Source organism: Platichthys flesus, chromosome 4, assembly GCF_949316205.1.
Source record: "Platichthys flesus chromosome 4, fPlaFle2.1, whole genome shotgun sequence".
Lineage (NCBI taxonomy): Eukaryota > Metazoa > Chordata > Actinopteri > Pleuronectiformes > Pleuronectidae > Platichthys > Platichthys flesus.
Window position 1 is genome coordinate 28,005,331 of NC_084948.1, and position 14,081 is coordinate 28,019,411.

General features: G+C 50.1%; 2 protein-coding genes across 2 annotated transcripts; one reads left to right on the plus strand and one right to left on the minus strand.

The window, feature by feature from the left end:
• Positions 1–825: 825 nt before the first annotated feature.
• shkbp1 (SH3KBP1 binding protein 1) lies at positions 826–10,327 on the plus strand. The gene is made up of 17 exons (XM_062385768.1): positions 826–995; positions 1,600–1,653; positions 2,149–2,194; positions 2,300–2,432; positions 2,548–2,628; positions 3,323–3,493; positions 3,886–3,976; positions 4,216–4,406; positions 4,511–4,626; positions 4,715–4,802; positions 4,935–5,051; positions 5,170–5,340; positions 5,442–5,597; positions 5,784–5,880; positions 6,017–6,201; positions 6,326–6,428; positions 8,128–10,327. The coding sequence occupies exons 1-17, from the start codon at positions 940–942 to the stop codon at positions 8,906–8,908; spliced, it is 2,637 nt and encodes an 878-aa protein (XP_062241752.1). The 5' UTR covers positions 826–939; the 3' UTR covers positions 8,909–10,327.
• Positions 10,326–13,492, minus strand: LOC133951678 (estrogen-related receptor gamma-like). Its single transcript, XM_062385769.1, has 5 exons — positions 13,272–13,492; positions 12,979–13,065; positions 12,737–12,898; positions 12,370–12,642; positions 10,326–11,138 (listed from the first exon to the last, which is right to left on the minus strand). The coding sequence occupies exons 1-5, from the start codon at positions 13,381–13,383 to the stop codon at positions 10,900–10,902; spliced, it is 873 nt and encodes a 290-aa protein (XP_062241753.1). The 5' UTR covers positions 13,384–13,492; the 3' UTR covers positions 10,326–10,899.
• Between the last annotated feature and the right edge of the window lie 589 nt (positions 13,493–14,081).

Genomic DNA, 14,081 nt, shown 5'->3' on the forward strand with positions numbered 1-14,081 from the left:
ACTCTCAGATCCGATAATGTTCAGTTTCCTGTGAATCATCTTCCCTCTGTGGTTTTTCTCTCATCTTTAAGCGTCTCAGATAACAGGACGTGTTTCAGACTCGTTTCTTATCTTTGTTCTTTTTTAGCTTCACATCTATAAACTATATAGAAACAACTTTTATGTGTGTGTGTGTGTGTGTCCTCCTCCCATGCTGCTTTGCTCTGGAGGAGAATGACAGGAAGGGGAGTCCAGCGGAGGAAGAGGAAGATTTGTGACACGAGAGGAGGAAGTGGAGCATCTCTGTTCTTCACTGCTGAAACAACATCTGCACCATGTCTGCACAGCTGCTTTCACTGCTGATGGATTCATACACATCTATTATCATCGTCACATACAGCCCGCTGCATGTTTTGATCCTATTTGTCTCATGTGTTTGATGTTTTTGTTACTGTTCTTTTTCTTTTGTCTTTTACAAAGTGGGGAAAAGTAACTTTAATATATTCAATTAAATTACATATGTTTATTTAAACTGACAGAGACTATTTTGGTTCTGTTATGTACTTTTACCTTGAGACTTGAAGTACATGCTGATAATAATTTGAGACTTCTGGATTGTACAGTCACTGCAGCTCAGGTCCTATCAACCATATGCGTGTTTTGATCGAGTACTCCTATTTTGTGTACTTGTACTTCTACTTGAATGTTTACACCGTGACATATGGAAACAGTATTTGATAAATAAAAGGTTCTATTCCTTAACTCCAGTCCGTGCTTTATTGGTTCTTTCCCCTGGTCCACTGAATCCACCGCGGGTTTCACTTCCATTTCCCTACGCTACCGGAAGCTGCTGAGAACCAGACCGGAAACCGACTTTGTAGACGGAAACGGAATTAAATGTTAGAATGGACGTAATGTGAACGTGCTGTTGTTGTTGTGGAGCCGCGGACTCTTCACGGGATGTCGACCACGGCGCGGAGCGGGGACATCATCCACCTGAACGTGGGAGGGAAGAGGTGAGAGACCCGGGGGAGTGTCGGAGCTAAGCCCGGGTTAGCCCGCAGCTACATGGCTACCACGGCGGCGTCCATTATCGGACAGATCCTTGTCCCGTCGGCCCACCTACTTTCTGGACTAGGATAAAGTTTAGTGTAACTTAAATACTCTGATGTCTGAGTAAATTAACACGATTTATAATACTAATAATACTTTTAACCAAATGCTGAGGCCGAGTCGGTTGATCGCAGACTGTTAGCCGCTCTGTTTACTATTCATTCCCTGTGTCCGATGATGGAACTACACTAGGTGTCGCTTTAACTTAAAGCTACATATTGTAGCTTTAAGTTACAACGTATTTCAACGTATTGTTGCAGAGGGATTGAAACCGGATGTAGCTTCATGTAGCTTCATGTAGCTTATCTCTAATATTCAGCAGGAAACTGTAAAACATGGAGAATGCTGAACAGTGTGGATTTGCTACATGGGAACTAACAGTGGATCCCCCTATGAGACGGCAGGGGGCGCTGTTGTTCAGATAATGTTACACTGTGCCCCCCCTCTCCAGACAGGGCTCTGCAGGACACCACAGTCTAACTCCAGATGATGTTGGTTCTCTTTCAGGTTCAGCACCTCCCGACAGACGCTCACATGGGTTCCTGACTCCTTCTTCACCAGGTCAGTGTCACTCGGTGCTGAAGCCAAACTCTGTTCAAACTTTGACCACGTTACATTCCACTGAGGAGATGAAGATCTTTTATGAATAGAAACAATCTGCTGGAATGTTCAGTTGAACTGTGGCTTCACCGTCAGACTCACTTTACTGTAGTGGTGGATGAGAAACACGTAACTGTTCATTAGCCACAGGAACATGGTCAATGAGAAAACTCTAAGATCAGAAACCAGTTAGTTTTAGTTAATTAGAGCCAGTGAGGGGATGACTGGCATATTACTCTTCATGTAATCATCAGATTAACCATCACTAGCTGCCCTGACCTGGTTATTAAAGCTCGTGCTCAGAGGCACATAAACAAGACAAGGTGTTTTTTAGCTGGAGATGGTTTCGTTTGTTCTCCAGTGAAAAGTGCAGTGAATGAAGTTGTGTGTCTGTGCTGTCATCATACTCAGTAAGTTTAAATAATGAAGAGTTTCTGTTTTCTTTTGTCTCGTCAGTCTTTTGAGCGGTCGGATCTCAACTCTGAAGGATGAAACTGGAGCTGTAAGTTGTGTCTGTGTGTGTGTGTGTGTGTGTGTGTGTGTGTGTTTTGTGTGTCCTTGTTACCCTGGTATGTGAACCTCCCCTTGTTTCTCTCTCTCCCCACAGATCTTCATTGACAGGGACCCCTCTCTGTTTGCGACCATCCTCAACTTCCTGCGAACAAAAGAGCTTCATCCCCGCTCCATCAACGTGCACATGCTCATGCACGAGGCCGAGTTCTACGGCATCACGCCGCTGGGTGAGACAGACGCTCGTGTGGACGGGGGACGTGCAGGACGAGTCCACTCATTATGATTCTTCTTAACCGCTGCTCAGTTTTCTGTTATATTAACTATGAAGCTGTTTTGTTCTAGTGCGTAAACTGCAGCTGTGTGACGAGCTGGACCGCTCGTCCTGTGGAAACGTGCTGTTCAACGGCTACTTGCCTCCACCAGGTAAACCCCCTGTCCTCACCACACCCCCCACACCACCACTGACACATTCCTCAGCAGTGGCTCGGGGGAAAGTCCAAACTTGATAAAGCTGCTTTCAGATATGATCAGAAGTTGTGACATCACAGTGAGCGAGTGGACGTGTTGATGAGGTTTCTAACACGTGACGGACGTGAAACATGAAGATCACAAACATCTCAGGATGAAGAAGAGGAGCCGGACACGTAGAAGATGAAGACGAAGACGTCCACTTGGAAACACGAGGAGGTTCCAGATCTTCTGGTGATGAGGGCCGACACCGGTGTGGCTGAGCTGTAAACAACAACACTGATGTTTCCACACCAGAGTTCATACGTCATGTCCTGCCTCCTGCTGCTCTACAGGCTCCGCCTCCTGTTACTCTACAGGCTCCGCCCCTCGCCTTGATAGTCGGTCCCAACAACCTGCTGCTGCTTCACAAACACCAACTACACAACATGTCCACACATTATTTTTCAGAGTTTGTGTGTAGAACAGTTTAGGTCTGAGGGAGTGAACGTGGATGGAGCTGCTCCTCTGAGCTTCTGTTGGGAAACAAGTCATTAACCTAAACTGAGATTCAGCTCAGTTCGCCTCGAGGAACCTGAATCACATCTTCTCCTGCCCCCACATGGTCGAGACCCACCCTCTGCCTCACTTCCTGTCTGTGTCTTCTCAGTGTACCCAGCCAAGCGTCGTAACCGGCACAGCGTAGCGGGGTCGCAGTTCATGGGCGGCCGAGCCACGCCTGCAGAGAGAGCGCCGGTCAGACGCAGCAACACCATGCCCCCCAACCTGGGGAACTCTGGGATGATGGGCAGGGTCAGCCATGATGAGAGGCCGTTCGGAGGTGAACACACACACACACACACACACACTCAGTTCACACCTCCCCACCTTAAACGTCACGTCCCCAGGCCATTTGTCATCTTAACAATTAATAACCTATTAAAACCTGTACAGCAGTCAGCCACAAGGGGGAGCCAGGTGTTTTGGAAGCTGCCACAAATACTCACTACAGGTTTAAAAGTGGATCGATCCACCACAGGAAATAGTTCCCAATGTTTGCTTTATATGTGTGTGTGTGTGTGTGTGTGTGTGTGTGTGTGTGTGTGTGTGTGTGTGTGTGTGTGTGTGTGTGTGTGTGTGTGTGTGTGTGTGTGTGTGTGTGTGTGTGTGTGTGTGTGTGTGTGTGTGTGTGTGTGTGTGTGTGTGTGTGTGTGTGTGTGTGTGTGTGTGTAGGTCAGTCATCAGACTCTGGCATGGTGCGGATCGTCTGTGGTCATCATAACTGGATTGCTGTGGCCTACGCACAGTTTGTCGTCTGTTACAGGTGAACTCATCACTTTGATCATTTCTTCATCTCAGAGCTCGTCTGATTGGTCATTTCACCTCTGACTATTTATGTTTTGGGACATCACAAGTTTGCAGATTTTGTTAAATGGTCATTTTTTTCACATTAACCGGTGAGAAACGTCCACTGCACGCAGCCGGGGAGTCGGTGTTTAACGTGATGGACGCGGTCGACACCTGATTTCATATCTTCCCTTCATCTTTGTTTCTCTCTTTCAGGGTGAAGGAGTCCACCGGCTGGCAGCAGGTCTTCACCTCTCCTCGTCTGGATTGGGTGATCGACGGAGTTGCGCTCAACGCCAAGGTGATGGGCGGCTCGCTGGGAGACAACGACAAGATGGTGGCTGTGGCCTCTGCGACGGAGATCATCCTGTGGTCCATCTGTCCAGACGGCAACGGAAATGAAATCGGTTTGAAGGGTTTCATTGTTTCTAGGATTCCTCTTACCCGATAAACAGATCAGCTACAATCTGAGAGCCACAGTTGGTTCTGAGGTGGTGTCTCTGTCCCACAGGCGTCTTCAGCCTCAACGTGCCGGTGGAGGCCCTCTTCTTCGTTGGTAACCAGCTGATCGCCACCAGTCACAGCGGGAAAGTGGGAGTGTGGAACGCCGTCACCAAACACTGGCAGGTGGGCAGAGTCTGCTGAACTCAAACATTTACTGACATCACGTGGAACCGTGCAGGTGGTTTGTGACGTTCTCTTCTTCTCTGGGCAGAACCAGGATGTGGTTCCCATCAGCAGCTACGACACCGCCGGCTCCTTCCTCATCCTCGGCTGCAACAACGGATCCATCTACTACATCGGTGAGAAACCATGGTGTTCGGCCTCACAGACACTTTGGTTTTGATATTAAACTGAGCAGCACCTGGCTCCTTGTGACCCACGTCTGATGAATGAGTTGTGTTGACAGAGGTCCTGTTTGTCTGTTTCATCAGATGTTCAGAAGTTCCCTCTGAGGATGAAGGACAACGACCTGCTGGTGACGGAGCTGTACCGGGACCCGACTGAAGACGCCATCACCGCCCTCAGTGTCTACCTCACTCCCAAAACAAGTAGGAGCTACCACGCTACTGTCTGTCAGTCCACAGTGCTCCTTCAGTGTCTGCTGAAGTGCCCCCCCCCCCCCACACTCCCCCCGTCTCTCACTCACGGCCGACCCCCTGTGATCAGGTGACAGCGGGAACTGGATCGAGATCGCGTACGGGACGAGCTCCGGGACGGTCCGAGTCATCGTGCAGCATCCGGAGACCGTGGGCTCGGGGCCTCAGCTCTTCCAGACCTTCTCCGTCCACCGCAGCCCCGTCACCAAGATCATGCTGTCGGAGAAACACCTCATTTCAGGTGAGGGGGGGCGAGACGCCAGCGTTTGATTGACACCCGTCAGCAGGGTGTTTGTTTCTCCTCCTCACCGTCACAGGTTCTTCACATCTGTCGACTTCCAGTCTGTGCAGATAACAACCACGTGCGCACGTGGACGGTGACTCGCTTCAGAGGGATGATCTCCACCCAGCCGGGCTCCACGCCGCTCACCTCCTTCAAGATCCTCAGCCTGGACGACGTGGACGGACACGGAGGCTGCAGCGCCGGGACAGAGATAGGTAACACACACACGCACAGACACACACACACACACACACACACACACACACACACACACACACACACACACACACACACACACAGCCGATCTAAATATGTGACTGGAGACAAGTGATTGGTGGGAAGAATCAGTTTGAGATTTGAACGAAATGAACCTCAATGTGTTGTGTCATTCACTGTTTCAGGTCCGTACGGAGAGAGAGACGATCAGCAGGTCTTTATTCAGAGGGTCGTCCCAGACACTGATAAACTGTACGTCAGGCTGTCGTCCAATGGGAAGAGGTGAGGGACACCTGTCTCCTGATTGACAGACGTGATGCTCAGTTTGATTATTGATCCTCCATCACCAGCCTTTATATCATGTCCTGCGTGGATCAATGCTGCTGTTGTTGAACCTGTGTGTGTGTGTGTGTGTCAGGGTGTGTGAGGTGCGTTCGGTGGACGGCACCTCCATCACGGCCTTCATGGTCCACGAGTGCGAGGGCTCGAGTCGCATCGGCTCCCGGCCGCGGCGCTACCTCTTCAGTGGCCACAGCAACGGCAGCATCCAGATGTGGGACCTGACCACGGCCATGGAGATCGCCGGCAAGGTCGACATCAGAGGTCAGCTCGTCGTTCACTGATGTCTCACACACTTTGACGGAGACAGCAGCTGGAGACATGTCTGTCCTTGAGATATATGTTCTGTCATTGGTTGTAACGCCACCTCTTATTGGTCGTCTCGCAGCGCTGGGCGGGCCAACGGAGGAGGAGCTGCTGGAGCTGCTGGATCAGTGCGACCTGGCTCTGACCAGAACTCCTGACAGTACACCGAGAGCCTCCACCTGCAGGTACACACACACAGACACACACACACACAGACACACACACGAAATAAAGATGCCGAAATAAGTCGGATAGAGGCGTGGTATTGAGGTCATACCTAACCAATCAGGAGTCAGTGTCAGATGTCAATCATGCCTCTTTTTATATCAATAATAACTGATTCAATCCAAACTGATCAGAAACGTGAACGAACATCAGAGAGAAGATCTGAAACCACAGAAACATCTTGAAACATTTATTTAACTGCTGACCTGGAGGAGGAGGGTTTGTGAACTAAACTGCAGCCGACCACCAGGGGGCGATCTACATGTTTTGAGAGTCTTCATCTTTATTCACAATTTAAAACACACTTTAAGAGAGTCGCTGGATTAAACGTGTTTCTGAGGTTTGTTTTGGTCCTCTCTCCCTGTCCTCTCTTCCTGTCCTCTCTCCCTGTCCTCTCTTCCTGTCCTCTCTTCCTATCCTCTCTTCCTGTCCACTCTCCCTGTCCTCTCTTCCTGTCCTCTCTTCCTGTCCTTATTCCCTGTCTTTACTGCCTGTCCTCTCTCCCCGTCCTGTCTCCCTGTCCTCTCTCCCTGTCCTCTCTTCCTGTCCACTCTCCCTGTCCTCTCTTCCTGTCCACTCTCCCTGTCCTCTCTCCCTGTCCTCTCTCCCTGTCCTCTCTTCCTGTCCACTCTCCCTGTCCTCTCTTCCTGTCCTCTCTTCCTGTCCTCTCTGCCTGTCCTCTCTTCCTGTCCTCTCTTCCTGTCCTCTCTCCCTGTCCTCTCTTCCTGTCCTCTCTGCCTGTCCTCTCTTCCTGTCCTCTCTCCCTGTCCTCTCTCCCCGTCCTGTCTCCCCGTCCTGTCTCCCCGTCCTGTCTCCCCGTCCTCTCTTCCTGTCCTCTCTTCCTATCCTCTCATCCTGTCCTCTCTTCCTGTCCTCTCTTCCTGTCCTCTCTTCCTGTCCTCTCTTCCTGTCCTCTCTTCCTGTCCACTCTCCCTGTCCTCTCTTCCTGTCCTCTCTTCCTGTCCTCTCTTCCTGTCCTCTCTTCCTATCCTCTCTTCCTGTCCACTCTCCCTGTCCTCTCTTCCTGTCCTCTCTTCCTGTCCTAATTCCTTGTCTTTACTGCCTGTCCTCTCTCCCTGTCCTGTCTCCCTGTCCTGTCTCCCTGTCCTCTCTTCCTGTCCTCTCTTCCTGTCCTAATTCCTTGTCTTTACTGCCTGTCCTCTCTTCCTGTCCTCTCTTCCTGTCCTTATTCCCTGTCTTTACTGCCTGTCCTCTCTTCCTGTCCTCACTTCCTGTCCTCACTCTCTGTCCTCACTTCCTGTCCTCTCTTCCTGTCCTCACTCTCTGTCCTCACTTCCTGTCCTCTCTTCCTGTCCTGTCTCCCTGTCCTCTCTTCCTGTCCTCTCTTCCTGTCCTAATTCCTTGTCTTTACTGCCTGTCCTCTCTTCCTGTCCTCTCTTCCTGTCCTTATTCCCTGTCTTTACTGCCTGTCCTCTCTTCCTGTCCTCACTTCCTGTCCTCACTCTCTGTCCTCACTTCCTGTCCTCTCTTCCTGTCCTCACTCTCTGTCCTCACTTCCTGTCCTCTCTTCCTGTCCTCTCTTCCTGTCCTCTCTTCCTGTCCTCACTCTCTGTCCTCTCTTCCTGTCCTCACTCTCTGTCCTCACTTCCTGTCCTCTCTTCCTGTCCTCACTGTCTGTCCTCTCTTCCGGTCCTTTAGTCTTCACTCTCAGTTCACTGACGGCTTCAGGACGGAGCGTCTCCACTCTGCAGGAGGACGAGGAGGCGGAGCTCCGGGTGGGGCCTACCAGTATGGTAGCCTCCCCCGACAGGTCCCGCCCCCAGTGCCGTTGGCCAAACCTCTCCGAGACGCCGTCCTCTCATCCGGAGCTGGACCTCAGACCTTCTCAGGCCACGGTCCGACCTACAGCCACAGCTCCACCGGCAGCCCCCGCCCCCACAGACACCCCGACGGGGACAGGGAGTGGGGGGGTGTCCGGAGGGGCAGCTTCGTGGAGCGCTGCCAGGAGCTGGCCAAGGGTTCGGAGGCAGCTGGCGGTTCAGGATTTGGGGTCCTGGGGGGGGCGGAGGGCAGCAGGCGGAGCTTAGCAGTGTGCTCCGAGTTAGAGGCCAGGTTCGTCCTCAGGACTCCCACCACCTTCTCTGTGTCCCCCGGTGCTCGCCATTCAGCCGGATCCCCCCAGTCATCGCTGTCACCTTCTCCGTTATCCTCGTCTTCATCACACCGCAAGGCCCCGCCCACTTCCCCAGCAAGCCCCACCCCCTGTGCAGTAAGCCCAACCCGGTCTCAGACCCCGGTGTCTCCTCGCCGTAGAGCCGCACCGGCTCCCATTGACATCCCAGCATCACCAGAGAGCCCCCCAAGTCCAGACCACCCCTCCACTGGCCCCCCTGCTGGCCCCTCGGCCAGCCCCCCCGCCAGCCCCTCCACTGCCCCCCCTGCCAGCCCCAAACCACACATGAACGAGACCAGCTTCTGATTGGCTGATCTGACTGAGACTCAGACACTAGAGAGCGAATCAGCTAGAAATGAAAAACTCATTTCCTGAAACATGTGTTTTGATCAGGTCTGGATTTGTGATGTCACATGTTGAGATGTGAAGCAGCCAATCAGCTCTCAAGGAGTTCTGTTGCCACAACGACCATGTGCCATTAGGTTGTTTGTTGACGAACTCGTCTGTTTGGAAATGAACGTGAACATGAAAGAAGAATCGATATGTTCACGTGATCTAAACGACTCATTAACGGGCTCAGACAGTTCTGAACCGGTGACACAGAGCGACACCAGACGCAGTTTCCTGTTTCTCAAAGACGATTGTTGCTTTTGACCTGAAATGAGAGAAAAAGCTCAAAATAAATAACCCCCGAAAAAAAGTGAACAATTGTTTCTCTGGCAAAAGTGGATTCAAGCTGCAAACAACAAGGTTGTTGTGTCGCTTCTCGTGTTGGACTCTGTCCATCAGAGACGACCGGTCAACTCGGGTCACGTCCCAGAGACGTTCAACAAGTCGTCAGATCGTCGTCCAGAAACTGGAAGCTGTGTCGCGTGTTTGAAACCAGTGATTCACTGGTTCACTGGTTTCTGATGTTGAAGTCTCCATCAGGAGGTGGAGACCAAACATGGAGCCACTGCCCCCAGGTGCCGGAGAAGGTTACTGCAGCTTCAACTGTGTTTTTGTAGCTTTTTGATAAAGGTTTTTCAAACAGAAACTTTTCTATCTCTTCCTCCTCTGACTGATCCGAATCATGAGTCTGTTTAAACTAAACTTAAAAGTATTTTATTGAAGCTTTATTTTTCTAATTTTTATGTTTGGTTCAGTAAAATGTAAAATGTCATTTCAAACTGTGATGTAAGAAAACACCTCGTCTGTTCTTTTCTTAACGGAGTCAAACATCAACATGTCTTTAACTTTCCATTAATGTTTGTTTTTTAACATGAAGAATTGACAAACAGTAAAAACAAAGTGAAACTCTTTTGTTTTATTTAACAGCTTCATATTATTGTCAAGTAATAGTAACAAAATATACCAGATGTAAGTTGAAACTGGATTTATTGATGGATTAATCACCACAGCTCCATAGTTTAGTGACCTTAACAGATTTATTCATTACTCGAAGAAGATGAGTAACTGTACTTTTTGTAGATTTGATATTCAGTAGATATTGAATCAAATAGTTTTTTTCACTGAAGGAAACGATTTCTTCTCGTGGTTATAATCAAAACATTTTCTCAGTGGGATTTCCAGTTTTCCTGCGACACACAAACGCATCATCCTTCCTTTTCTCTGAAGTGTTCAGTGATGGAAAATAATCAGTATTTATCATTATCAGTCAGATGTTGTTTCCAGCTGATCTCAGGTCTTAACAGTTTGTATAAATAATAAAATCAGACTCATGAAGATGAGAATCGTGTGTTTTATTCAACTTTCAATAGAAACAACTCAAACTAAACTAATCAGCTCTCGACCTCAAACGCCCTGCAAACAAGTTCACATCAAAATATCTTTTACCAAAAACATGGATTTTCTACATGAGGCGTCCAGGCTCCGACGCTGAGGACGGAGCTGAGGGTTCCAGCTGTGAACAGAAGTTTCTCTCACGCTCGATTCCCTGAACACAGACCGAGATAAACTGCTTCACATGAATTCTCTGTTTCCACGAGTCAACAGAGACTGAGCAGAGAAAGTGATGATGTCCATGACGCCCCCCCCGGAGCCTGAGCAGTGGCCCCTACTCTACAAACCTCACGTCACATGATGATTATCAGTTATTGGTATTTATGTTCTGACAGCACAGAGGAAACGTTCAATGTTCTCAGCTCTTCTCTGAACAGATGAGACTCTAATGAGTGAAGTCAGTTTGAGTCTTTGATCCTGATTTAACTTCAGTGTGAACAGAAAGAGAATGAGTCTGTGTGTGAGGACGGTTTCCTGTCCCGTGGGGGGGGAGTCTCAGCAGCACTCGGGCCTCCTCAGGCTTTGGCGTCCAGCATCTCCAGGAGCAGCTTGTGGAGAGGGACGCGGCGGCGGCGGTGCAGGTGGAGGAAGGCCTGCACCGCCCGGTCGGCGGCCTGGCGCAGCAGAGGGAGGCTCATGAGCAGGCGGCCGGCTCGGTGGCGCCCTCTGCGGGACGACTCGTAGTCCTGCAGCGCATCATGGAGCCCGTCCTGGAGCCGCTGCACCGAGTCGGGACCGTCCACCGGGTCGGCGTCTGGCAGACGAGACACAGACGCTCGTAAGTACTTTTACTCGAGTGCAGTAAACAAGTGACGTTTTGAGGTTAAAGTATTTCACGTGAATAGTTTAGAGACACAACTCTAGGTTTTTAACTCACAGTAAAAACAGTCAATTGATAAATAACACAAATCAATATAATATGATTACACACAAACACACACACCATAGACTGTGAATTAAGGACGTCTCGTCTCCACTTCCTCCACAAATCAGAAGAGTCACATGACCAATGAGGAACTTAAAATGATGTAATGTATGTGTGTGTGTGTTTTCACTGTAATAATCATGTTTTACTTCACATCTGGAAACATCCTCACACTGAGACTGAGCTGTCAGACACTGAAGTGGTGAACAAGGTCAAGGTCACACACACACACACACACACAGTTAATGTGTCTCAACAGTCTGAACATCAATATTCACACAATAGAAGATGGTGTGTGTGTGTGTCTGTGTGTGTGTGTCCAGCTGACTCCTCACATCTGATCGATCCAGTTTATCAATATTTATTGATCTGAGTCTCAGACAGTGGGAGACCGACCAGACTTCAGCTGGAGGAACCAACCAGTGTCCCAGCATGCACCACTGCTCTGACAGGGCTGTTATTGATCAGTGGCCACTGTTAGCGCTGTTAGCATTAGCCACTCAAACAACAACAACACACTCACTCACACACACACACACACAAACTCCATAACAATCTAAATGTCTGGAGCTAATCAATACAGTGACGCTTCAGCCTCCAACCACTGATCAATACCCCCCCCCCCCCCCACACACACACACACACACACACACAAACACACACACACACACACGTACACACAAACAACACAACTCCTCCTCTAATTGTAAATCAATATCAGAGTTGATGCTGCTTCAGTCTTTTCTCTGATGGAGTCACAACCACATCAGTAGATCACATTCATGTTGTTGGTGTTTTCAGGGTCGTTGTGTTTATCGGTACAAAGTGTGCGCTCTGGAAGTTGTTGTTTCTCTGCTCTTGAATCTTCACGTGAGCTCACACCCAGAGGAGTGAGAACTGTTCACCTGAAGAACGTCCCAGGGGGCGCTGCACCGCCTCGTCCCTCAAGTGGGACGTCGACCAGACCAGCGATTGTGGAGAAGGAGAAACTGAGCTGTAGAATTTAGTGCATGTGTTTGTGTCTGTGTGTGTCTGTGTGTGTGTCTGTCTGTGTGTGTACCAGAGTTGGCCAGTGCCACGGCCTTCAGCGTCACCGCCTCCTCAGGACTCAGGTCCATCAGCTGGTACTTCACTGTCAGGTGGCGCAGCGCCTCGTACAGCTCGGCCAATCCCAGGGATCGACACTGAGCCTCGTCCAACCGCAGGTTCCCGGCGAACACAAGCTCCTCCCCCGGCGCTTCCTGTGATCGCCAGGCCACGCCCACCAGCAGCGCCTCCATCCACCCGCCTTGCAACAGCGACATCTGATCGTCCAATGACAGACCGGAGAAGCCTGGGAGGGGCGGGTCAGAGCAGGTGTCAGTCACACGATTGAACAGAATAAAAAAAATAAATAAATAAATAAGAACGCGTTTGTGAGCGTTTACCTGGGATCTGTTTGGCCCAGCCAATCAGAACCAGCAGCTCCCGGTTCAGGAGGTCACACAGGGTCAGCAAGGTGCTCAGGCTGCTGTCATTGGTCGAAGTGTCCTGATTGGCAGCCAGTGGGGCGGGGTCAGTGAGCAGCAGGTGAGAAATCATCTTGTTTCCTGGAAGTCGGACGTGAGGTGAATAAGAGCAGCTGATTGGACGACGTGTGAGTCACATGATGAATAAGGTGTTGACTCACTGCTGCTGATCAGGTGACTGCACCTTCCTGTCTCCACCCGCCGCTTGTACTTCTGACGTCCCCCTCGGACCCGGTCCAAACGCACCCCTGCACCACAGACACACAGCGTTACCTTCACTACATCTGCTGCCTCATCTGTGTGGTCGTTGTGTGTCTGTGTTGTGTGTCTGTGTAGTAGTTGTTTGTTTGTGTGGTCGTTGTGTGTCTGGGTGCTCGTTGTGTGTCTGTGTGGTTGTTGTGTGTCTGTGTTGTGTGTGTGTGTGGTGGTTGTGTGTGTTGTGTGTCTGTCGTACCCTCCCTCATCATCCCGGCCTGCAGACACTTGTGGAAGCGACAGGCCTGACACGCCTTCCTCCGCCTCTTGGTGACCTCACACTCGCTGGTCACTGGACAGCTGTACTCCATGTTGCCTGGTCGTTAGCAAGAGGAGACCGTGAGGTTCCAATGAGCCGATAATATGATGACACATTCATTTGTTTGATTCTCCTCGTGCACGTTGTCTCTTCTCACAGAAATCTATACCTCCACCCACCCCCCCCCACACACACACACACACAGCCAAGTGTTTATTGGAGCTTAAAACCTCGGAGTCCGTTAACAGGATATTGACGAGCGGCGGCCGGAGGCTGTTTCTCACTGACTCTGGGTTCTATTGATCAATACGTAAACGAGTGACATCATCAGAACCGACCAGTCTGAATTTCCTCTGGTCAGATTCAAATTAAGATGACGACACGTTTACACGGCGTCACGCTCCAGATGTGTTTTTACATGTTTATCTTTTTATTTTACTTTAAACTCCTGAACTCCTGAAAATCAAGTTTTTATTAGAGAGAGAACTTCAGCTGGCGTCGGAGAAATCAATGGATGGATGAGTCGTGTGACGCTGATCTGAGAGCAGCTGATGGTTTCACACGCTGATCGATAAAGAGCTGATCACTTCTACTGATCCCAGATCTGTCAGCGAGCTTCTCACCTGGATGGTTCTTTTGAAGAACGCCTTGCAGGCCTCGCAGGACGCCACTCCGTAGTGATACCCGGAGGCAAAGTCTCCACACACCAGACAGAGCCTCTTGGGCCTGCAGCGCCCCTGGTGCCAGGTA